The 25,712-nt window shown below is 51.7% G+C and overlaps 1 protein-coding gene across 2 annotated transcripts in view; it reads right to left on the bottom strand.

The window, feature by feature from the left end:
* Positions 1 to 23,062, bottom strand: part of UBASH3A (ubiquitin associated and SH3 domain containing A) — a 50,064-nt gene extending 27,002 nt beyond the window's left edge. For both annotated transcript variants that reach the window (XM_004696910.2, XM_045284890.1), the window contains exons 1-6: positions 22,950 to 23,062; positions 20,130 to 20,183; positions 17,625 to 17,811; positions 13,642 to 13,840; positions 7,270 to 7,439; positions 5,026 to 5,234 (exon numbers count right to left, since the gene is read on the bottom strand). In XM_004696910.2, the coding sequence (XP_004696967.1) occupies positions 5,026 to 5,234; positions 7,270 to 7,439; positions 13,642 to 13,840; positions 17,625 to 17,811; positions 20,130 to 20,183; positions 22,950 to 23,062 (932 nt within the window). The remainder of the gene's footprint in view (positions 1 to 5,025; positions 5,235 to 7,269; positions 7,440 to 13,641; positions 13,841 to 17,624; positions 17,812 to 20,129; positions 20,184 to 22,949) is intronic.
* Positions 23,063 to 25,712: the final 2,650 nt, after the last annotated feature.

Here is a 25,712-nt window from a genome sequence, read left to right as displayed (position 1 = left end):
GGCATTGGGTTGGGATGTTTTCATGATGCACACTTTCTTTACATAAAACTCTCTTATACATGAGTTGCTGTGGATTTATCTCTCTAAAGTACCTAGACTAATACAGTCCCCTTTATCAGTCAATGGGAAAAGTTGGAGATAAGTCAACTGAGCAGAAGCACCCAAGGGTTAGAGAGCGCGCAGGGATGCTGAGCATCAGTTGTGCGAGCTATGGAAGAAGAGCAGGCAGCAGCTAGTCTGCTCCAGTGGAAGACTGTTGAGGGAATGGTTTTATTAATGTTATTTTCTGGAAAGCACATTTCTCTCCTTGCTACATGGATTGTAATATTCTTTAAAAAAGCAACAATAACTTTATATTGAGAACTAGGTGGGGGTTCCATATCAGATCATTGATTTTGGAGTCAACAGCTTAAACAACTGATCAAATCTCCCAATGGCTTGCCTCTTCCTCTCCCCTTTCCCCCCATTTCCCTCTATATTGTGAAACATGCTGTTAGTTGCCATCAAGCTGACTCCGACGCCCCACAACCTTGGATCTAACGGAATCAAATATCAGCATTCTTAAGGCAAATTTCATTCCCTTAGAGTCATTTAAAGCAAATCAGGTATGTCTCCTTTGAATAGCCCTTCCCTTGCTTTCATCCATTGCTAAATCAGAAATAGATCCATTTAAGCTGCCTTCTATTTCTAAATGATTTTCTGTTTTTTTTATTTAATTAAAACATCATTTTATTGGGAGCTTGTATAACTCTTATCACAATCCATCCATCAAGCACATTTATACATTTGTTGCCATCATCATTCTCAACACTTTCTATTTAATTCTTTATCAGGAATTTAGTTCAAATTATGATGTGAGGTGAGATAAAATACTATTTTCTTTTTACCTCTGTTTCAAATGGGTCTTACATCAGATAAAAATAAACTCTCAATAAACCAGAACTGCTCCTCTGTGATTCATCTTTCTCACTAAGCTAGCCTCCTCATTCAAAGCCATGGTTATAGTATAGATGTGAAACCTGTTTCTAGCCCATGGTGAGTGACATAGCCCCTCTCGTTTTAAATTTCCAACATGTTCTCAGCTCTTCTCTCCTGTTGGTTCTCCTTTATTGGTATTCCAATTAAAAAATCCCATGAGGATTTTTCTTGGAATTGCATTAAATCTGGAAATAACTCTGGAAGGGATGGATAGTGCACAATATTCACTTTTCTCAACTTTGCCCTGGCCTGTTTCTGTCTGTCCAGCCTCTTTGCACTTGTGTATAGTTCCATGTAAAGGGCCCTGGTGGCCCAGTGGTTACACATCAGGCTGCCCACCACCAGGTCAGCAGTTCAAAGTCACCAGCTGCTCCACAGGAGAAAACCAAGATTTCTACCTCTGTAAGCAGTTACAGTCTTGGAAACTCACAGGGGCGGCTCTACCCTGTCCTATAGGGCCATTGTGAGTTGACATTGACTTCATGGCAGTGAGCTAGTTCCCACAGAGGCCTTCAGCCCACAATTTCTCATCAAACCAATGGTAGCGCATGGCACAAGGCTCTGCCATGGACCCCTCATGGGATCTGGAGCCAGGGATGTGCCCTTTCTCTTGTATCTCAGCCACACAAGCCTCAGGCTGTCTCCTCTGAATGCCACAGACACGGACACGTGGCCTTTCACTGTCCACCTGCTGACGTGGTTCAGATAATGCATTTCTTAAGCTGTCTACTAGTTGTACCTTCCTTTATCATCTGGTTGCCCGCCCTGTCTCGCTCTGTAAGTCTGTGTTTGGCAGGGCCCGTGTCAAGTAGCCGCCATCAGTCTGTCAGTGTATCTTATCACAGTGCCTTGTGTGTTGCTCTGACGGTGGACGCTATGCTACCAGATTGCCATATGCCGGCAGGGTCACTGATGGTGGGCAGGTTCGGTGGAGCTTCCAGACTCCGCTATTTCACCTGGTTCAGAAAACCAGCCCCAGCTAGCCCTTTGGTGAAGTACAGCCTATTGTACAGTACAGCCTGGAAGCTGAGCCCCTAGGATGGAGCACTCTAAGCACATGGTGACCACCACAGGTGGCGGCAGCAGACCACAGGAGTAGTTGCCAACTTCCTTTTCATTCTGAGGTTCTGGGCATTAGACAGGGCCAACAACACACCAAGTAGATTTACGCTGTTCCTGTTTTAGGGGATGCAGTCTTTCAAGGAGGGTCATCATTGATCAGAAGCAGGCCCCAAACCTTCTTACTGGGGTGGCTGATAGTTCCCCATTCAAATGCACCCACACGGCGTGGTGGAGACACAATCCAGAGTCTCATGTTAACACAGGAAACGTTGGTTGGTTTGCTCTTCCTGAGACCAGGGCAGGGGCACCCACGTCCTGTTTGCGGCTCACCAGGCAGAGAGCAAGGCCTTCTTATCTGTCAATAACAGCCGTGAAATTTACAGCCAGTGAGAAAATGGAATCCTTGTCTGCTGCTCTTTCAAATGACATAGAGTCAAGGTTACGATGGAAACAGTGGTGATGGGTGAGGCCAGCCAAGAATGGAAGCGTTTGGATCCTTCTGTTTCCCTCTTTAGCTCAAGAGATCCACAGTGGTTAATTTGAGCTGTAGAAAAAAGTATGTGCCTCAATTTTCTCCGGTCTCTCGAAGTGGCCTGGCTGCAGTGTGTGGAGCACATGGACAGCACACCTTTAGTTCATATATCTCAACAACTGACACCAGCCAGTTCTGTGGTTTCTGAAAGGTCATCTGACATGTAAGGCTTAAGCAATGAAGATCTCATCTTGTCTAGGAGATGACAATACTCTTGCAAACTTTTATCATGTGATCTCCAGCTTCATTCCTATCACCAAGACCTTATTTTCCAACTACCGCTCTTTCCTCTAGGAACCCTGGTGGTGTAGTAATCAGCCCACAAGTTGGGCTTCGATCCCCCGTCACAAATTCATGTTAACTTCTCCTTTCCCACAAATCGTGCATCGTATGCACACTGGTTTGCAAATAGCTTCTGTTGTTTAGTAATCTCTCTTCGACATTGTTTTCATAGCACATGAAACTCTCCCTCATGATTATTTTACAGATGCAAGTCTTCTGTTTTAAGGATATAAGTTAATTTATTGAATAACTTTCATTTTGTAGTTTTTAATCGATTGATACATACTTCAGGACATTACAGGTTGTACACTGGCCATGCTACCATTGAAGAACCAACAAGCCCCAGCTGAGGGCAGATGATCGTATTTGGCTTTTAGGTGCCGATGAATTGGTTGTAACTCATTGCAACCCTGTTCTGTCGACCACAGAACAAAGCCCTGCCCAGGCCTGTGCCAGCCTCACCCTGCTCTTCTGTTTGACCCCATCGCTGCAGCCACAGGTCAGTCGTGGAGGGTTGTCTTCGTTTTCTCTGCCCCTCCACTGTACCACGCATGATGTCCTCCTCCAGGGACTGACCTCTCCTGAGAAGACCTCCAGGTATTCTCCTATGTGCATAATAAGGAAGTGGGGTGTGGGGGGGGCTGAAGTCCTTTTCAGATTGTTATCTCAGAAAAGCAATGTGGAGGCATTTATGTTTTCTGGATGTGTCAGCAGAAAACCACAAACCGTCGAGATATAAACCTGCAGGGAGTATTTGGCCATCACCGACTGTACACGTGTTACTGATGGTGGGAGAGGCTAGACCAGGGCTCGGCAAATGTTTGAGACAGAAGATCAAGTCCTGTCTCTCACAATCATTTAAAAATTATTCAAAAGCCATGAGTATGTTTTTACAAGCAAATGAAATCTCCATGGTCTGAATAATATCCTTTAACGTTTCTTCAATTTTACTTCAGCGCCACACGTCCACACCGAAAGAGCCGCATATAGATCTCGAACCGCAGTTTGCCACCCCTGGTCTAGAACATGCTCCTAAGTTCCAAAACTGATTTGGCCTGCTGCCCCCTTTTCATTCATAGTAACCCTCTAGGACAGAGCAGAGCAGCCCCTGTGGGTTTCCAGGACCATAACTCTTTGCAGGAGTAGACAGTCTCATCCTTCTCCCAAGGAGGGGCCAGTGGTTTCAAATTGCTGACCTGCCGTTCGCAGCCCAATACCTAACTCCTATGCTATAGGGCTGCTATGAATCTGTATCAATTCTCTAACAGTGAGTTTGATTGGGCTTGCCCTCTTTTTTTAAAAATCATTTTATTAGGGGCTCATACGACTCTTATCACAATCCATACACACATCAATTGTGTAAAGCACATTTGTACATTCATTGCCCTCATCATTCTCAAAACATTTGCTCTCCACCTAAGCCCCCGGCATCAGGTCCTCATTTTTCCCCTCCCTGCTCCCCTCCTCATGAACCCTTGATAATTTATAAATTATTATTTTGTCATATCTTGCCCTGTCCGACGTCTCCCTTCACCCACTTTTCGGTTGTCCGTGCCCCAGGGAGGAGGTCACAGACAGATCCTTGTAATCGGTTCCCTCTTTCCTACCCACTCTCCCTCTACCCTCCCAGTATTGCCACTCACACCACTGGTCCTGAAGGGATCATCCGCCCTGGATTCCCCGTGTTTCCAGTTCCTATCTGTACCAGTGTGCAGCCTCTGGTCTAGCCAGACTTTCAAGGTAGATCATGATAGTGGGGGTCGGGGGGAGGAAGGAAGCATTTAGGAACTAGAGGAAAGTTGTATTTTTCATCGTTGCTATATCGCACCCTGTGTGGGCTTGCCCTCTTTTCAGAAGTGTAGGTGTATGCGTTTGCAGTCCCACAATCTACGCCCCCCCCAACCCTTTTATCACCCGCAGGGGGCAACATCACCCACTTTGGGAACCACTGGTCTCCCCCAAACCAAACTCACCGCCATTGGGCCAAAGCAGACTCATAGCGACCCTACAGGACAGGGTAGAACTGCCCCCATGAGTTTCCAAGACTGTGACTATTAACAGCAGTAGAAATCCCCGACTTTCTCCTGTGGAGCAGCTAGTGTTTTGGACAGTGCACATTTCTGGCTGCAGCACATCGAACCACTATGCCACAGGGCTCCGATGGCACTCACCTGTGCTTCACCCAGGTGTCAGCCTCACTGGCTCGCTCGGTGTAGTTCTCCGGCAGGAAGCCCCGGCAGCCCGTGCGCCGGGAGATCCCAATCACCCAGCCTTCACTGGCTTCCTCCTGCTGGCTGGGGTCCACAAAGATGTGGTCGCCAGGGTTTAGTATCAGCTCATCCACGTTCTGAGGTTTATACTGGAACAGGGCCTTCAAGGTCTAGAAAACAGGAACAGCCCTTTTATGTGTCAAGCACAGATGTGCATTGGGAAATGATAGCAATTGCCGTGCTAGCTGCTGTCGGGACGGCCCCTGATTCATGGCGGCTCCGTGCCCCATGAGCTGGGCTGCATCCCGGCCTGTGCCAGCCCTGTGATACTCTGGGTTAGACTTGTTGTGCTCAACAGCATTTTTATTCCCTGATTTTGGGGGAAGTAGGCTACCAGGTCTTTCTCCCTAGCCTGTCTTAGCCTGGAAATGCAGCGGAAATTCATTCGGCATCATAGTAACGCATAAGCCTCCATGAACAGGGAGGCAGTAGCTGCTCATGATGTGCACTGGCTGGGAAATGAACCCAGGTCTCCTCCATGCGACACGGAACCACCGTGACGTAGCACTTCCAGCCCCACTTACATTCTGGCTCTGGTCTGTCTCCAGGACTAGACTCCTGGATATTATGTTCTAGACCCCCTGGTCCATAGGAGGCATGCTTTGTCTAATAACATAGACCATGGAATATAACAAAATACAATATAGAATTATTTGGGCAGATTGAAAGATAAACTGGGTAGCTTTAAGAACAGTAAAAACCATGGGTTTGAACTGCCAACCTCTTGGTTGGTAGTTGAGCACAAACTGTTTGTAGCACCCAGGGACCTTTGTGTAACACAACACTTGTTCCAAATGGCACAGGATTTTAGAGAAGGAAGAGAAGTTCTGTCTGTTAGAGAGGCTCAGGGCTGATTCAGAAGACTTGGAGCAAGGGATATCATTGCTGACATCTGCTGGATCAGAATGAAGCAGAGAACCCCAGAAAGATGTTCACGTATGTCTTACGGGCTGTGCTAAGGAAGACACTGGACTGTGTGGACTAAAACAAAGTATGCATAGCCTTGAGAAAGCAGAAATCCCAGAAAAATACATGGTGCTCCTGTAGAACCTATACATGGACCCAGAGGCAGCTGTGCAAACAGAACAAGGGCATGTGGCACAGTTTCAAATCAGGAAAGGTGTGCGTCAGGGTTGCATCCTCTCACCATTCTTATCCAATCTCTTTGCTGAGCAAATCATCAGAGAAGCTGGGTGTGGTCTCAGGATTGGAGGGAGGTTAAGAACAACCTGGGACACGCAGGTGACACCCCCTTGCTTGCTCAAAGTGAGGAGGACTTGAAGCCCTAGCTGACGAAGGTCAAGGATGGCAGCCTTCAGTGTGGATGACAACTCCGTGTAAAGAAGACCCCAACTCACAACTGGACCCCAGGGAAACATCATGGTAGATGGGAAAACGTTTGAAATGAAAGGTTGCTTGGGTCCACAATCCATGCTCAGGGAAACAGCAGCCAAGAGATAGAAAGATGTGTTGCATTAGGTAAATCTGCTGCCCAAGAACTATTTGACATATTGAAAAGCAAGGATGCTGCTTTGAGGACTAAGGTGGGCCTGACCCAAGCCATGGTCTTTTCCATGGCCTTATATGCACATGAAAGGCGGACTTTGAATAAGTCTGACGACTTTGAGGACCAGAGAAGAATCAGCGCATTTGCAATATGGTGCTGGCGAAGACTCCTGAAAGTGCTGCGGACTGCCAAAGTAACAAAGAAATCTGCCTTAGAAGAAGTCCAGCCATCAAGCTCCTCAGAAGCCAGGATAGCGACCCTTGTCTCATGCCCTTTGGGCATGTTGTCAGGAGAGACCAGCCCCCAGAGAGGAACATCATGCTTGGTCAAACAGCGGGGCAGCGGAAAAGGCAGAGACTTTTGGCAAGATGGATTGACACGGTGGCTACAACCGTGAGCTCCAACCTGAGAGCAATTGTGAGGACGCCCAGGAGGGGGCAGTACTTTGTTCTGTGGCTCGTAGGGCTTCTGTGCATGGGGACCGTTTCCACGGTATCGAACACCAACAACTCCTGTAAAGACACCCCAGCAGAAAGCCCCCAGGGTAAGAACTCTGCTGGGTGACAGTCCTTCAGGAGGAGCCTTCCTAATCGCACTGACTCCGGGGTCTCTCTGAGGGCCCGGGCCGGGTCACTCACCTGGTAGTGTACAAAGCGCATGTCTCTGGAGTACAGTGCGGCTGTCCACTGGCAGCCGGGGCCTGGCGGGATGGCTCTGGCCAGCTGCTCCAGGGTCCTCTGGTGGTGGGGGTAGAACTTGTGGGCCAGCGTGAGGTGCAGCTGCTTGGTGCAGGGCTTCACACTGCAGTCTGTTAGGTCGGGAAGACACAAGGAGGGCAGGGGACTGTCACCTACCCAGTCATCACTGCCCATCAGGTGCAGCACCAGCAATGACACAACACGTGGTCTCTGCCTGGGCCTCTACTCTCCCACGCCCACTGCACTGCATGCCCTGGACAAGGGCAAAGGCCTGGCTTCTCTTTTAGGGTTCACCTGATAATAAGAGAGGGCTACCTCCCAATCAGGCACCCCCTCCCTCTGGGCACATGAGGCACATAATAAATTAAAGTGTATTTGTTGTGTTTTGAATGTATTTTCCAGTCAGTTATGGAAAGGACACCTAATTCTCTGCCTCCTTTGATTATTGCCCTTAAGCCTTTAAACTTTGAACAAATTGTCATGTTTCCACTTAGGTTAGATTTGGATGTGTTCTGGGATGGCCATTGATTTGAAGTTCATATTGTTTCAAGCTCTCCTGTGAAATATGAAGAGAAGTGCTCTTAGCATTGTGCAAAACTCCATTGTGAAATAAATGCGTGCAATCGAAAATAAGTAAGTAAATATGTAATAGCATGTTAAAGAAAAAAAAAAAGAAGAGAGGGCTAAAGACTTGAGGATTTTACAGGAACATCAGAGAAGAGCAGGGACTCAGGTGGTTCCAGGGTCTTTAAAGTCAGTTTTGCAGTGGAGCTGACTTGACCTTGGGGTGGTAGTTACATACTCTGGTGTCAGTTTGGGACTTGAGAGGATTACGAGTGAAGGGATGGAGTTTAGTCTGTCAGTCGGGTCACAGCCAATGAGGCCTCTGTGGGCATGGCCTTTCCCCTGAGGAATTTGGGGGAAAAAACCCTGGTATTTCCCCTTTGGAGGTGGAAGACACACTCCCTCGACGCACTCCCTGTGAGCCATCCCTGAGGAGAAGCCACATAGACCTACCCTGATGCAGCCACAACCCTAGACCTGGAGAAGTCACGCAGAGACCCCTGCCAGTGCTGAGATGCTTACAACGCCACTGGATCCAGAAGACCTCCAACCCACTGGCCTGTGATCTTCCTGCATTCGGCGTCATTGCATGTGTTTTGTGAGTCTGAAGAGGACTTTATAGATTGGCATCGGACATATGGGCTAATATCGGACTTATGGACTTGATCTGGACTGGGCTGGGGTGTTTTCTCAGTATTCAACTGCTCTTGTGTATAAACCTCTCTTATGTACATATGAGTGTCCATGAATTTGTTTCTCTAGTCTACCTGGGCTACCATACCCGGGGACCCCACCCATGTCAGAGTGGATCTGTGCTCCGTAGTTTTCAATGACTGAGCTTTAATGTGTTTTTGTCTTTCTTTCAGACGCACATTGCCACGCGTTTCTTCTGAGGCCCGTTGGGTTCATAGCGGAGGGCTCTCCCCATTGCTCTTCCATTTTAGAGAACCCACATCCTCTGGGACAGGGAGAACTTCCCTTGTGGATAAAAGGAGATGGCTCACGACCTACAGTTTCATGAGGAAGTAGGGCAGAGCAGTTCTATAACCTCCCATCAACTTGCCAAGGGGTGGAGTCTAGCCTGTCAATCAGGTCGAAGCTTAATGACCTCATTTGGAGGCGCAACGGAGATAAATAGCTCACTGGAGGCCAGATACACACTCACTCCCTGTGAGACTTTCCTGTGGATAAGAAACATGGAGCTATGCTAGAGCACTGGAGCTGGAGGAGCCACGTGGAGACCTCTGCCAGCGCTGAGATGCTTCTACTGCCACTGGATCCACAAGACTTCACACCCAGTAACCTGTGATCTTCCTGCATTCAGCGTCATTGCATGTGTTGCATGAGTCTGAAGAGGAATTTATAGATTGGAATCGGACATATAGGCTAATATCAGACTTTTGGACTTGATCTGTGCTGGGCTGGGATGTTTTCTCTATATACAATTGCTCTTGGATAGAAAGTTGTCTTACACACACACGAGTCTCCCTGAATTTGTGCTCTAGTCTCCTTGGACTAACACAAGAAGGATGTAGAGACGTGGGTTTAGGGTCTTCGGGAACCATCCACTTGCAAGTTATTGGTCCAAACAAATGATTGAAACACACAAAATGAAAAAAAACGCCCTTTCCTTTACTGGCCAGCCTGTTAAACGATTGTCTCTTCCCTGGTGTAGTGGTTACGAGTTGGGCTGCTGACAGCAAGGTCTGAGGTTTGAAACCACCAGCTGCTCCATGGGAGAAAGATGGGGTTTTCTACTCCCCTAAAAAGTTACCATCTGGGAAACCACAGGGGCAGTTCTAACCTGTCCTATTGCATCGCTATGAGTCAGAATGCACCTGATGTCAGCGAGATTGTTTTTTGAGTTTGAGGGAAGAGGAGGGGGTTGAGAACCACTCCCCAAAGGGGTCGAGACCCACAGGTCTCGGGTGTGCTCTAGGGTGTGGAGATGACTCAGAGGTCTGGAGTCTCAGGCTCATGTTCTGGTTCCCTGGTATTTTGTCCAGCTACGGAGAAAACGCCGTAGAAGGCAATGTGTCTCTACACGCACTCTGAGAATCCCTGAAACTCCTTTTCTGCAAACACCAGCCTTGCTCTACGGGCCGGGCTACTGCTGGCTCTAGTGGAGAGAATTCTAGACTTGACATCTGAAGACCTGGGTTGGACTTCTTCTCGGTCTCTGTTTGCAGTGTGCCTTTAACCAAGTCTCTCTTCTTTATCAACACCGGGTGCCTCTCTGGGTGGCCTCCGCCCCGCCTCCGCGGGCCTCACCTAAGCGCTGGGGTCTGATTTCAGTCAGACACAAAGTAGTCTATGTTCTGGGAGGTGGTGTTTTCACAGAAACAGTGCAGGCTTTGGTATCGGGTAGACCTGGCATTTAGATGTGGTTCTGTCCAGTTTGGCTGGGTGACCAGGGTGAGCATTTTGGACCAACACAGCCTAAGTTTCCCCAGCAGTGATGCGCAGCGACTGACTACTGCCCGTTGGGGCTGTGGGAGCAGTATACCCCTTGATTTGTCAGCTTGAGAGGTCTCTCAGTCAGCACTAGCTCCCTGTCACCTCTCCCTCGGGTAAGTCACCTACAAAATCGACAAACAGGACCCTCTCAGCTCTTAGGAGATGCCAGGGTTAGCTCAAATACCCCTGGGTGGGCGCACCTCTTGGCAGATGCTTGGGGGGCTGTTAAGTCCTCCACGTGAGTGAGCCTCGGTGCTGGGGTGCTGGGGGTGGGTGGGGACATGGCAGGGCACAGTGCGTAGGTGGTGGGAAATTCCTTCCTTTCCATTTTCAGCGTGGGGTGAGGGCAGGCCCCACATGTGATTCAGCCCGCCTGGGAAAGACCCACAGTGGTTGTCCACGGAACAGTGGCCGAGTCACGTTGACTTTGGAATGGATCTTGACTTCTACGTGCCTGCTCTCCCTGGGGAGGGCCAGCCTGGTCAGAGGGCCTCACCCACATATCTGGAATTGGACACTCCCCCTCCCAGAGCCGAGTGTCCACAGTGAGTACCGCCAGGGGAGGCCCATCCTGAGCCCTCTGTGTCAGGCCAAGGGCACCGACCCCGAGGGGAGGGTGGGGTGGAGCCAGCTCAGGGTCAAGGAACGAGGCCTATGCCAGTTCTCTCAGGAAGCAGGCTGGTCAGCATGAAACCCAGACAGTGCGGACCAAGCGAAAATAAGGTTAGACTCATTTGCACCTCCCCCCCACAGCCTTACTCTCTCCATCTGTAAAATGGGGCCGATTCCACCCAACGGAGGTTATTGGGAGAGACCAGAAAAGGACTTTGTGCTAGGTCAAATGCAAGGGCAGCCGAGAAGAGGACAAGGCTGCCTGAGACTATTGAACACCGTGGTTGCCGCAGTAGGCTTAGGCATAACAGTGGTGAGGATAGCCCAGGGCCGGGCCGTGTTTGGTTCAGTATATAGAGTCTGATTTGACGACACCAGGGGTTAGGCCGCTAACCAAGAGGTCAGCGGTTGGAAACCACCAGCCACTCCTTGGGAGAAAGATGGGCTTTCTACTCCTGTGAAGAGTGACACACTCAGAAACCCACAGGGGCAGATCCACCCTATCCTATCGGGTCGCTCTGAGTTGGATTTGACTCGATGGCAGTAAGGTTTTTGGAACAACAACAGAGCCAGTGTTGAGTGGAGGGGTGTGACGAGGATGTGATGTGCCAGGGCTACTCAGGCCCATTGCGTCAGGACCAGAATCCCCTGCTTTTAGAGTTGAAGAAGTGAAATAAGAAGCCGTGTCAACCGGTGTTTACAGAGTGGAGCCTCATCTACATGGAAATGTGGTGTCTCTATAGTTACTCAGTGTTGAGGATTCAATTGTGTCTCGCCAAATAGATGTTGATATCGTGGCCCCAGTACTGATGGAGGAGCGCGGGGGCGCTTTGGGTTTCAAGTTGGGCTGGCTGCTAACCTAAAGGTCAGCAGTTCGAAACCACAGACTGGCCCGTGGGAGAAAGAGGAGGCTTTCTACTTCTGTAAAGAGTTAGTCTCAGGAACCCACAAGGGCGGTCTGCCCTGTCCTAGAGGGTGGCCGTGAGTCAGCATTGACTTAACAGTGAAAACACGTACATCCAGTCCTGTTTGGAAGGACCACTTCCTGTTATGCTAATGAGGTGATACCCCCAGAGCCAAACCCGTGGTCATCTGGTCATCCAGTCAGTTCTGATGCCCAGCGACCCTCTAGGACAGGGTTTCAGGTGTGGTACATCTTTACAAAAGCAGCCACCCACGTCTCTTCCCTGCAGAGTGGATGGTGGTTTGAGTCACTAGCCTTTGGGCCAGCAGCATGGATCCTAAACTGAATCTCTCCTTAGTTATAAAAAGATCAGTGTAGACACAGGTGGAAGCTGCCAGCTGGAGACAGGCACGTGCATAGCAGCATGCGGCTCCAAAGCCCCAGGGCTCCGGGACTGCCAGCGCTGACCAGAAGCTAAAACCCACAGCGAAGGGCCCTCCCTGTAGCTGCACTCTGGATGTGGACTTCTGGCCTTTCGGATGGTGAGGCAACACGTTTCTGTTCTTTAAAACCACTCACGGGTAGTGTTTGTGGGATAGCAGCAGTCAGAGGCGAAGACATTCAGAAAATATGATGCCCACACCGATGGCGCAGCCTCCCAGCAGCAAACCAAATGTACCATCTGAGGACAGGGGCGGCCCAAACACTGGACAGGGGTGGCGACCGAGAGGGGCCTGCTGACCAGGGGACCACAGCCCCTGGAAGGCTCAGCAAATCATGACACTACGGGGTCCTCCGTGTGCAGGGACCATGGTCGGCTATCCCACCCACGATGGCGTGGTTTATAGGAGAGCCAGAGCCCACACCATCTGTGGAGAAGGACGAGAAGTCCAGGAGGGGAAATGCTCCATTAAAGGCAACACACCACGGACAGAGACCAAGAAGGAATCAAACCGGAATCTTCTGGTGTCAGGCCTGGAACGCTTTCCACTCAACCCAGCTGTAGTTCCGGCCTCTGGTGTTTGCAGAGAAGGCAATGTGTAGAGCTTCCGAGTGCAGCTAGATAGCCTTTCTCCCAAGAGGTCAAGGAGAGAGAGGCTAAGCTCACACCCCCTCCAAGGCAGTCTAAACAATGGGTAGTCTCAGAATCCATTACAGTGCCTGGTGGCCTCTTGTGCTCAGAGGACAGCTGGGCTCCACCGGGTTTTAAGGACTGAGTTTTCAGATGTAGGTCTCCAGGCATTTCTTCTGAGGTGCCTGTGGCATGTACTTTTTTTTTTGCATCACCCTGGGGATGCCCAGCCAAACGAAGAACTGTGTTTCCCCTCAGTGCCGACCTCCTGGGGAGAGATGCTCGTGGGGAGTGGGGCTGGGGGAGCCTGGACCCTCTGTGAGCACATCGGCATCTCCCCCCCAGCACCATCTCCACAGGCGCTCATGCTCAGTGCCTGGGAGACCCCTCTGAGACCGTTTCCCAGGCAGCTGGAATATAGCGAGCCCACTGAAAAACCACATCAATAGCAAGGGCGCTCTTCCTATGTCAAGAAAGGAGCCCATGGGTTCTCAGAATCTACCCATCCACTTACATTCTGGAAGAACTGGCTCCTTTGAGAGGGCTCATCGATGAGGAGGCGGCTGCACGGTTCAGCCTCAATGAACTCTAGCAGCTGGCTGGACTGAGCCCCACAGCTCGGGCAGCCCCCAGCCCTGAAAGAACAGCCAGGCCCCTTTGCTACGCAGAATCGACCCGCTGCGCTGAAGTTGGCTGAGAGTACCTGCTAAGATGGATGCTTCCGTGGCGAACGCCATGGCGAATTCCCGGATGACATCTGCGGGGCTGTCATTGAGGAAGAAGCCCAGGTAGCTGACGGAGGAGTGCAGGACCAGTGGAACTGTGGTGGGGAAGGAGCCCAGGACCTGGTCCCCTGCTCTCTTCAGCGCCTCGTACAGGCATTCCACTTTGTGATCTTCACACTGGTGGAAGAGACAGAGAAGCTGCTTTCCTGACTCTTAGGAAGCCGTCTATTTAGCTAAATAAAGGAAAATTAGAGAGTAACCCACGTGAGGCGCGTTTCTGCTCCCTGTGATACAATGCTGCTCTCAGTTGCTCCCACCGAGCTGCTGGTGGTGTTGAACTGTCAACCACTCAGATCAGAGCCCAATTGGTAGCCACTACACCACCGGGGCTCCTACCCCCTGCACAGCAGAATGAATTGCTGCCTGGTCCTGGACTGCCATGATGACTGGTGTCTCACTTTGGCCCATTGTTGAGGTCCCTGTCTATTTTGAGTGCCTTGCAACCTAGGATCCCTGGTGGCCTTCATCTGCTAACGTCAAGGTCAGTGGTTCCAAGCCACTCTGCAGAAGAAGGATGAGCCCATCTGCTCCCATAAAGATTTAAGAGCTCCGAACCCCCAAGGGGCAGTTCCATTCTGTGGCTGAGTCACAATCTACCCGATGGCAGTGAGCTTGGTTGAGGGATTTTCCAACCCAGGGCCTCAAAGTTTGCATACAGAGTCCATGGGTTTTCATTGCATTTTTTCCATGAACTTCTTGAAGCCCCCTAAGGGAGCCATGGTGGCATAGGTGTAAGTCTTGGGATGTGATCCTCTGAGGGAGGAAGATAGATAGATAGATAGGACTTTCTACGCTGGGTGAGAGTTACCGTCTCAGAAACTCACAGGGGGCACTTCTACCCTGTCCTAGGGGGTCACTATGAGTCAGCATAGACCCAGTGGCGGTGAGTTTGGTTTTACTGGACGTATTCTGTTGGGATCCAAAGGATTTTCCTTGGCTCATTTTCAGCAGTTCAAAACCACTAGCCGCTCTGTGGGAGAAACACGGGGCTTTCCACTCTCATAGGAAGTGATGGTTTCAGAAACTCAGGGGGGGGGGGCAGTTCTACCCTGTTCTGTAGGAATGCTTTGAGTCATCAACGGTGGTGAGTTTTTAAAGCTTTGCAGACATAGCTCCCTGGGCCTTTCTTTCTAGTCTGTCTGAGTTTGGAAGCTCTGCTGGGACTTGTCCTCCTGGCTGACCCTGCTGGTACTTGAACGGCTGATAGTTTAGTTTCCAGTGTCAAAGCAGCTTGCAAACGTATCTAGCTTGTATTTGTGAATTTGTTTTCTGCCGGTGCTTGGTCATTTAGACCAGCGAGGTAAGCGTATTTCATAAGTAGACCATCCTTTAACTACCCAACTTGGGAACCTTCCTGCCACGCTACCTACATCTTCTGCCTCCAAGTGGTGTGGACACAACCCTGCCTCCCGCCTTGGATCGAACTCCCCTTCTCCGTTCCATTGGTCTACGGCGCTGTTCAGAATTTCGTTATTCCCCGTCTAGACATTTCTAGTAGATTCTGACTGATGGAGGTGCCCTGCTCAGAACGCACAGTGAGGAGTAGTCTGCCGGCACTCCCAGTATGGCCACAGCACTCACAGAAGGTGCACGGCGGGGCACCAGAGCCAGCGGTTCCTCCACCTGAATGGATGCAGACATCCTTCGCTGCAGGGAGAGGTCCCCAGGAAGGACTGCAGGCTGCCATCTCCTCCGTGCACATCTCTGCCTGTGTTCGCCGTTTCCTTTTTCTCCTCCCTAGCCTTCACAAGGATCCCTGGTGGGGCTGCCCCCCAAGTGTTCGCCTCCTAGGTCAGCGGTTCAAACTCATCAGCTGCTCCAGGAGAGAAAGCTGAGGCCATCACCTCCCATAAAGCGTTACCGGCCTGGAACCCCTGCAAAGGGTCACTCTGAGTCAGATACCAGTCAGTGGCAGTGCGGTTGGGTGCCGTTTTTAATCCGCCATGGCTGATTCTCTCAAATATGTCTCTACACCTCTCTTGCATTCGTGTCTGTTCTTGGAGAGTCTAGAACCAGCCCAGACTTAGACTGGGTCCCCTGCACCACACACACCTTGCTTCTTCACTCTTCCTGTGGGGTCCTGTCCATGCCACCTTCACCTTGAAGCAGCAGGAGTTCTCTGCCACCTGAGAATTCAGCCTCATCTGCCCAGGACCCGGGGAGCGACCCAGCACCACCCCCTACCCCCTTGGATCCTCTGTCTCCCCACTCTCATTGAAGTTGGACTGGCTGGAGTCACTCCTGGGCTTGAGGACATTCCTCAACTCCCTATGAAAACCCAGGCAGGACCTTCCCTGCCCCACCCTTGTCCCCAACAGGAAATGGACCGGCCCCTGCTTTACCCTGCCAAGGGGCTCTCTTTGGAATTCCCCACAGGACCCCTCCTGGGCAATAGAAAAGCCCCAGGGAGTTCCTAATGTCTTGTCTGTTGGGACCGGCAGCTCACAACATCCATCCTGGTCTCTGGGTGTTTTAGCCCCAGGTTGCCCAGGAACACCCTGTCAGAGAGTGACCTCCACTGTGAATGTGCCCACCTTGAATTTTTGCTGTGTGGTGGCTGACGATTGCATTTTACAGTAGCAAGACATAGAGGGAGTCTCTATTACCTTCTTCCCAGAAAGGGCCCCTCAACTAAGGATAGCAGGAGGGAGGAGCTACCCCAAAGGAAGGGCGGTGAGGGGCTGTGTCTGTGAGCTTGTGTGTGTCTGTGTGTCTCTCTATGTATCTGGCCATGTGTCTCTGTGCATGTGTGTGTGTATGTACACATATGCATGTGTGCATGTGGTATAGGTACCTCTGTCTCTGCGTGTCTCTGTCTCCGTGTGTCTGTGTGTGTTTACATGCATGTATGTGTGCATTCAGTGTGCGTACCTCTGCCTCTGTGTGTCCCTGTATCCATGTGTCTGTGTGTGATTATGTATGTGTACACACATGTATGTGTAGATGCAGTGTGTGTACCTCTGCCTCTGTGTGTCCCTGTCTCCATGTGTCTCTCTCTGCATGTACACACATGCATGTGTGAATGCAGTGTGTATACCTCTGTCTCTGTGCATCCCTGTCTCCGTGTGCTCATGCACTTGCTGGGCCAGGGAAGGGAGCTCGGAGGCTGCCGTCTGCTCTCTCATGGCTGTGATTGAGCAAGCCTGGTTTCTAAACGTGTGTCTCACTTCCTGGATTTGGCTGTGTCACAGGCTGCAAGAGGAACCCCCACCTGCCTCCTTCACCCTGCGACATCCTAGGAACTTTCTATTGCAGAGCACCGCCCCTCCCTGCGGAGGAGACTCGATGTCAGGTGGACCAGGAGTTCCTGGGGGTCTGTGAATTGTGTGAAACCAGTTGGTCTTCCGGGCCTGGTGGCTGAGGCAGGGCCAGGCCAGGGTGTCATGGAAACTGGGTCTGCCCTTCTCCAGATTCCCCAAGTGGGGTCCCCAGAGGAAATGGCTCTCAGAATCCTTTGAGCTTCTCCAGGCCCTTCACATGCTCCCAGGCCCCCGATAAAGCTGTGGGTGCTTTGTTCCCTGGGCAAGGGAACCGTCCTGCCTTTGTGTCCGGAGACTAGCCATCCTTTCTCCTATGTGAGCACAAGGCTACGCAGACCCACCTTCCCTTGACAAACCCGGTGTGCGGAAGGCTGCAGAGCTGCAGACACGTTGCAAGAAAAGGTGGAATGAGAAGAGGAACGCAAGGCAACACACAAGTCCTTCTGCCTGGCCGAGGGCTGGGGCAGATGTGACAGGAGGGGATACATGAGTTGGACCCTGAAGGATGAGTAGGAGTTGCTCAGTGAGGAGCGGCCATCCCATGAAGATAGGCCACGCGGCTGCTCCCCCCTCTAGCCCTGTCATATCCTAGCATCACCGCAGAGCCACGGCCCCCTGCTGAGCAGGACGGGCTGACTCACCGTGAAGAAGTCGCAGAGCGTAATGTGGGGGAAGATCTCGTGGGCTTTGTTCCTGGTGCACTGGCGTCTGCTCTCTCTCCAGAACTCCTGCAGCTTTTCCAGCAGGGGCCCCGTGGGACAGAGGAAGAGGGCGTACTCCTGAGGGATGGGGTCGTCCAGAGAAGGGTCGTTGCAGTGGCAGTGTAGCCTGCAACAACGAAACGGGCCACCGTCACCCGGCCTCGTGACAATAATATAAATACCTTCTCCTCCCACCAGGCAAGCAGCAGCAATGCAGTCACTCAGGGTAATGGGCCTGCCGAGCGCTGCATCTGCCTTACCTGAACGTGGCCCTCGTTTCCCAGAGGGGCAACGCCCTGGCCTCTCTGTCAGGTGAGAGCCACTAGCGGGGCCGCAGAGCATGCGTCCTAACTGCACGTACACGCCCTGGGACATGCCTCACTGTGTCTCCGTCTGCACTTCCCTCCTTCCCAACCTCGAGGCTGGCTCTGTCCTTGTCTGAATTCGGGGCCCCAGTCTCCTGGGCTTTGGAGGGTCTTCTCGTCTACTTGGTAATCAATGGCGTTGGCAGGCGCCACCACATCCCTCACAGCAGTAGGTTCGCCTTCCAATTAGAATCACCACTGGCTCTAGAGTTAGAGCCCGGCAGGGTTCTGGGCATGTCCCTTTGCCCTTCGGGGGTCCTGCTGCTTTGGCTGTTGCCTTGATATCCCCGGCTCAGAGTTTTTCGGAGGGAGGGGTCCCCACTGAGAATACACTAGACCCTTGAGACTCATTATCAGTATCTGCCATCCTGCTCGGGAAGTGTCTTTGTGGGGTCTGATATATCATTGAAAAAAATAGATGACTGTTTTGAGCCATGTTAGGTGGACAGAAAACATGTGCCACAGATGTAGAGCATCTTCAGGTCCCAGGCTTCCTCTGCATCGAGTGCCTGTTCCTAGCATGCTTAATGTCATCAACAAGTTATCGTTAACATGTATTATTGACACACTGGTATAAGGCACTGCCAGCGGAGATGCAGTTGAGTAGCTGGGTGCTAAGCGAGAAGTCAGGAGTTCAAACCCACCAGCCGGTCTTTGAGAGACGTTGTGGCAGTGCTTCCACAGAAATGACAGCCAGGGGAGCCTTCCTCCTCTTTCTGCCCTGCTGGATTGCTGTGGGTCAGTGGAAGGCATCGCTAGTGCACACTTATCACGATTAGTGAGCACATGCGTCATGATTAACCGAGTCCTCCGTTCACGATCGCCCCCCTCCTGGTGCTGCACAGGACGATGGGCTTGGCCAAACGCATGGTGTGCACGCCGCCATGGCAGGAACGTGCCAGAGTCCCACCGTCCTCAAAATGCTCCAGGCTCCACCTGTTCCCCCTCCCCTTCCTCATCACAGCTCTATGATTTCACCTCTTCCGGACCGTGGGGCCTGGCTTGGAGCATTTGATTTCCAGGTGGATATCTCAGGATTAGATGCCCCGGGTGTGGCACATGGGCCAGCATGTGGAGGTTTGGACCCAAGCAGTGGTGCCTCCAAGGAGACTCCTGGTGGTCTGCTTCAGAAGGGTTCCAGCGGCTGAGACCCCAATGGGGCGGCTCTCCTCTGCACATAGGAGGTCACCATGAGGTGGCATTGGCCGACAGCAACTGACAACCATGGCAACAACAAGAACAACAACAACATCCCACTACGGGGGTGGGGGGGTGGGGGTGGGGGTGGAGCTCCCATCCAGGGAATCCCTGCAGCGAGAGGCGTGACATTGGTGGCGCATTGAGCTTTCAGGAAACAGAGACCTGTGACCCTACCTGCACTGTGGTTGTGCATTGGGCTACTAACCACAAGGTCAGCAGTTTGAAACCACCACCGGCAAGTTGGGACAATGACGCTGCTTTCTGCTCCTGCCAGGTCTTGGAAACTCACAGGGGAAGCGCTGCTATGAGTCAACATCACCTGCTATGAGTCAGCATCGACCGGTGACTGTGAGGCTGGGCGGACAGTGAGTGTGCCGCATTGAGGCTTACAGTGGGTTCAGGGCATAGGAGCTGTCTGGACCCCAGAGCCCTTCACCCCTCACCCCACTCCCCCATAGTGGGAATTTAAAGGGGGAAAGTCTCCGGGGATTCACTCCGTTGAGTGAACCTTCTCCCCATCAGGGTTCTTTAGGGTTCTGGAGCCCACTCTTATGTTGCATTCCTAATTACTCTGAGCGTTTCTCTTCTTTGACACACAGCTTGAGGACGGAATGAGGTTCTTAGCTGAAGGCAGCTGTGCTCCAAGTTCGTTTCCCCTTCTTAAAGTGAGGGCTCCCTTTTCGAGTTTCTTCCCTGTGTGCCCGGTGAGGAGAGGAGGTGATCAGTCTGTTTTATTTTCACAGTGCCTCCTCCCCTCAATGCTGCCCAGAGGGCACTGGGCACTTCTCAGCTCCACCCTGGACAGCCAGGGCAAGTCCCACTCCCTCCAGGGCAGCTCAGGAAAAACACTCCCCAGGTCTGCAAACCCAGCTCCACTCACCAATGCAATGCCTCTTCTGCCGTCTTCCTGCCGGTAGCTGCCAGCGCTTTGAGCCTGTAGAAAGCACACAACACAGGGCCACTCAGAGCCATCTGCTGTCTGTGAGACAGGGCAAGAGCAGCCGGGCTGGCCCTTTGGCACGTCGGACCTCCGTGTGTTCCCAGGAGGCCTAGGCCACCAGATGGCTACAACTGGAGCACCTGTGCCCGGGTCTCCATCTTCCGTGGGCCACCCTCGTGCCCTCTTGGAAACACAAACCTGCTCACCTCACTCCTTGGTCATTTTCCTTCTCTGATTCCCTACCTAGATTCTTCACATGGTACCCGGGGCCTGGAGCCCTGGCCTCTGTCCACTCCTATCATCCTGTCTGTCTCCCCATTCTTCTCCATACTCCATGTCTCAAAGTAACATGGACCTACTTGTGGGCCCTGGAGTTCACCTGCTAGGGCACATTTCTGGCCTTTGCAATGCGTTTTCTACCCCAAAGAGCCCCGTCTTGATGTCCTCTTGTGAGCCATACGGTTTCATCTCTGGTCTTTTGGGAGTAGATCTCGTTTTGTTGCTCCTGGTCTGTCTGAGTTTGGAAGCTCCGTTAGAGCTTCTCCAGAACTACCAGGAGAAGAGCTTCCAGCATCGCAGCAACGGGCAAGCCACCACAGCAACGCTGACGGTCAGCAAAAATGAGCCTTTGGTCAGAAGTGGCCCTTGGCGGTGGTTGCAACAGTGACTCAACCAGCGATCATGAGAACATCTTGTTCTGTTGGGCCATGGTTGTGATGAGTCAGACCCCACCTGATGGCTGACAACCATCACTACCTCACCTTGCCTTCAGAGAAACACCCTGAGACAAAGCTCAAACACGACCTCCTCTGGGAAGCCTTCCCTTCCCCACCTGGGCAGAGTGGTGTGCAGGCCTCTTGCTTGTCTCTCTTGCCTGTAGAGACCCTGCGTGGGTGGGGTGGGGGTTGCTGGAGGTATGAACACATTTAAATGCTCAACTACCAACTGAAGGCTGGGAGTTTGAACCCACTTGGAGGCTCCTGGAAGACAATGCGCAGCTTTGAAAGCCCCAAGGATCAGTTTTATGCTGCACACTTGGGTGGCCGTGGAGTCAGAATTGGCTCGATGGCAGCAGGCAGCAACAAGACCCTTTCTTTCCTGTCGCATACATGTTCATGGGGACCCTCATCACGTTGACCTTTCCTGAGCACACTGCCCTAAATGGCCAAGAGCTCCGGGACAAGGCTGCGATCGTTCGTGGCTGTGACCCAGTCCACGGTGAACCAGATCAGACTGAACAAGGTGGGGAATGGCGAGAGTCATCTACTTCGCCACCATCCATCCGTCAGCATGTTACACGTGAATGGCGTGCCTGCTGCTGCGATGCCGGAGGCTCAGCTTTCCGTATTTCAAATGCCAGCAGGGCCACCTAGGGTGAACAGGTTTCAGCGGAGTGCCCGGACTAAGGCAGGCTAGGGAGAAAGGCCTGGCGGTGCACTTCTGAAAATCAGCTAAGGAAAACCGCATGGATTGCAACAGGGCGTTGTCCAACATGGCGCTGAAAGATGAGCCGCTTGGTTAGGGAGGCACCACACAATGAACAGCGGCAACGGTGGGCCCCAGCACGACCGTGGCCACTAAGAGGGTGCCAGATGGGGTAACCTTTCATACTGTGGTACGCCAGGTGACCGTGACACAGAGCCAATGCGACGGCCCTTAACCAAGACACAAGTTGCTCAGAAATGGAGTGTGGAAATAGCTAGTGTGTACGGAGAACGCTCTCTGATCAATGTTGCGATTTCAGTAAATACCGATGGGGACGTGGGTGCCTGGAGAGGTTCACCAGGATGCCTTAGAATGCCCCCCACCCTACCAGCCAATGTATCTGCTGCACAAGAGCTCCTGCCAGGGCTAAAGAACAAAGATGCTGCTCAGAGGACTCAGGGAATCCAGGGCCTTGTCAATGGCCCACAGGCGTGCTTGTGAGGGATCAGAAAGGGGTCTGGGTTTGAAGTCATTTCATTCAATGCGGCCTGGGGTCTGTTGTAGGGCTGAAGAAAAGTCTGCCCTTCCCCAAACGGCAGGTCGCCTAAAGTGTATCTCCGACGTAGTTCCTCCCGCAAACCATCCCCCCAAAAGAAGTAGATTGGAGGGAGCCGTTGAACAAGCTGGACTCAATACAAGGACAGAGGAGCTTGTGGCTTTAGGGGGTCTCCTCCCTCTCCAAATGGAGCCAAGGTCCTCTCCCTTGGGCAGGTCGGGCACCCACACTTGGCCCCGTCCTTTCTTAACTGTTTCCTTTCACTCTTCGCCACCCAAGAGATGTTCCGAATGGGTTTCCCCCGCACAGTTTAGAACACAAACTCGCCGACCCTCCCCTTGGAGACTCCCTAGATGTGGGGGGCTTGAGGACCGGTGCCTGAGACGTCTTGAAATGCCCCCTTCAGCCTTTCTGGGCTACACATGGTGAGCAGGCTCAGTGCTCACCCAAACCCTGCCTGAGATGGGGGTTGGCCACCGGGACAGTCACTGTCTAATCTCCCCAAATTTCAGGGGGACCCTCACCAGCCAGCCAGCCAGCAGTGTGGCTACTTAGGAGGTAAAGATACGCTCATCTACAGAAAGCTGGGAAGGCCTTGCCCTGAGGCGACATTTCGTGCTGCAGTGTGTACCCCCTAGACAGGAAGTGAGTGCTGTGAGCTGCCCCCCCTTGCTGTGGCCTGGCTGCCTAAGGCCTGGCTCCAGGACCAGAACCTGCTAGCAGGAGCCTCTCCCCGGCTGGTTGGTGGGACCAGCGCTCGTGCCAGCAGTGGTACTCACGCGGTGTGTGCTGGGAAGCCCATGGCCAGCAGAGGCTCCAGGAGCGAGGAGGTGCTTCGGCCCTTGAGCTTGTTGGAGACCTTGGCGTAGAGCTGCGTCTCACCCGCTGCCATCTCTTCCTGCCACAGTGGGAGAGGGTTGCCTTGCAGCCCGGAGTCAGTAGATAAAGAGGAGACTGGGAGGGAGGGGAGGCGAAGGCGGCTGAGAGAAAAACCTCAAGCCCCTTTTGATCTTTCTGACAAAAGCTAATATCCTGTTTGCACAAGCTGTTGGTTTTCACGATTTTCTTTGCAGCGTGCTGGAGGAGACTGTCTGCCGGCACTGCTTGCTCCCACCGGGGTTACTGGTTCCGAAGGGCCAGTGGAGCTCCTGCCTGGCCTCAGTGTGGAGACTGACTGGGCTGTTTGTGTTTGACGGCGAGTCTGTGTAAGCGCAGTGGGGTGGGGGTAGAGTCAGAAGTCTTTCTGCTGCGCCTTTAGGACCTCGGGAGATCTTGAGTGACCTTGGATCGCAAAGAAGATGTCCAACAAAACACCGAAGCCCGATTGCCGATGGATTGGGTTAGACCCTCGGTGACCTCGCGGTGTCACAGTAGAGCTGAGCCCCAGAGGGTTTTCAATGGATGCTTTTTCAGCAGCAGATCTCCAGGCCCTTCCTTCGAAGGTCCTCGGGTGAGCTTGGGCCTCCAGCCTTCTGCCCACCTTGAGCTACCATCCCTCAGGTCCTTCTAGTTAGCCACTGACTTCTGGGAAAGACGTAGCTTTTTAATTGTATATGGAGCATTCCTTCCCAAACGTTGATGCCTCTCACTGGATCTAGGCAGCTTTGTGGATTTTCATAAAGTAAGATTCCCACACCTAACTCCACCCAGGACAAGCACAGCTCCTCCCCTGGGGGTGGGGGATTTTGACTCTCAGGGACAGCCGGGAATGTGTGGAGAGGCTTGGGTGGTCACAGCTGCGTGGAGCGGGAGGGGACAAGGCGGGCGTCTAGTGGGAAGGGGCTCAGGATGCTGCTCAGCAGTCTACAGTGCACGGCGAGCCCCACCACACAGAATGAACACGCCCCAAATGTCAAAGGTACTGAGATTGAGCACCTCTGTTCTAGAGCCTTGTTAGCATCTGAGGAGCGCCCCCACCTTCCCCAGCAATTTCCTCCCTCCCCCACAAAGGAAGCCGCTGTCCTCACATGCACGGTCGGGCTCCCTGGTTTTGAACCTTATGTAACTAGACCATGTAGTGTGTCCTCTGTCATGGCAGGTTTCTTTTGCCCCAGTGGTGTTCGTCAGTCGGATCCAGGTGGTGATACTGCTATGGCTGTGTAGTGCTTCACTGGGCGAATGACCCAGAACTAAGCCATTTGTCTGTTCATAAACATTCGGGTAATTTCCTGTCCCCCTCCCCGCCCCCCCTACATATTTCATCAGTTTTACTTATTTCTTTATTTTTTTTCAGTTTTACTTATTTCAAAGGTGTTTTTTTTTTTTTTTCAGCAATCTTCTTGACATCTAATTCACATATCACACAATTCTGTGGCTCAACTCTGGAGAAAGATCTGTGTAATCTTCACTGCAATCAGCTTTAGACCGTGGTCTTCATTTCTGTACTGTTAGCACCCCGTGGCCCACCCACCTGCCCTGCCGTAATGCTAAGAAATGATTAATTCAATTGTTATCGCTATCGATTTACCCATCCTGGATCTCGTGTACAGAAAAACACCCCCTCCCCAAAGCAAAGCAAACCCGCAACAATAACAAAATAAAGAGAGAAAAACCTCAATTGAAGAGAAATCAGAAAATAATAAAACTGGAACCAGTTTACAATGGATGCAAAAGGAGAAGAAAAGAGGAGGCACTAAATTTTTACCTAACTACATCCTCATTAATCCACTTCCCAGTGCAGTCTGTCTGGTAGCAAGGCTGTTCACATCCCTGTCAACGGTCAGGAGGGATTCACCTGAGGCTTAATCCACATGGGGACCCTGCAAATGGATTTTGGGCTTCCACTGTCATCCACACAGCCTTCTGCTCAGAATCGAAGCTCTGGGACAGTTCTTTGGGGTGTTTTGTTGTTTATTACGATGAACGAGGCTGCTGTGGACATTCTCGTACATGCCTTTCTGGGCCTTGTGCGTGCAGTTCATTAGGAGTGGCATAGCTGGGTCGGAATGTGTGTGTATAGTTTATCAGAGTGCTGGCTGTACTCACTTGTCCTCTGAGTGACACACCCAGGGTTTGAATTTCAGCCATTCTGGTGGGTGTGTCCTGGTGTCTCACTGTGCATCGAACTCACCTTTTCCTGAATGACCATGACACTGTGATTGCACAGGCTTCCTGACTTCTCTCTGGGGAACTTCCTGTTCCTGTCTTCTACCTTTGTCATCGCTGAGTTGATAGCATTTTCTTACCGCCTTGTGGAAACTCTGGCGATGAGATTTTGGTTGCATGAATTTATTAGTAATGTATTTTCCCCCACACTATGGCTGTCTTTTCAGCCTTTTAATGATGTCTTTATTCACCCCCCTCAAAACCATTTAATTAGGAGTTAATACAGATAGCATATTGTTCTATAGTTCAATTACATCAAGCAGTATTGTACAATTGCTACCACAATCAGTTTCCAAACATTCTTTTTCTTCCTGGACTCCTTGACATCATCTCCTTTTACTATCTTCCCACCCCCCCGCCCCCTGCCCATTGTACCCCCTGCCCTCGAAACCCTTATTCTACTTGCTGTCCCTATAGGTTCGTCAATCCTGGGTTTC

Source organism: Echinops telfairi, unplaced genomic scaffold (assembly GCF_000313985.2).
Source record: "Echinops telfairi isolate 266 unplaced genomic scaffold, ASM31398v2 ScPeMD7_7469;HRSCAF=8507_0, whole genome shotgun sequence".
Lineage (NCBI taxonomy): Eukaryota > Metazoa > Chordata > Mammalia > Afrosoricida > Tenrecidae > Echinops > Echinops telfairi.
The sequence above is the reverse complement of the archived record's forward strand: the minus strand, read 5'-3'. Positions and strand labels throughout refer to the sequence as shown.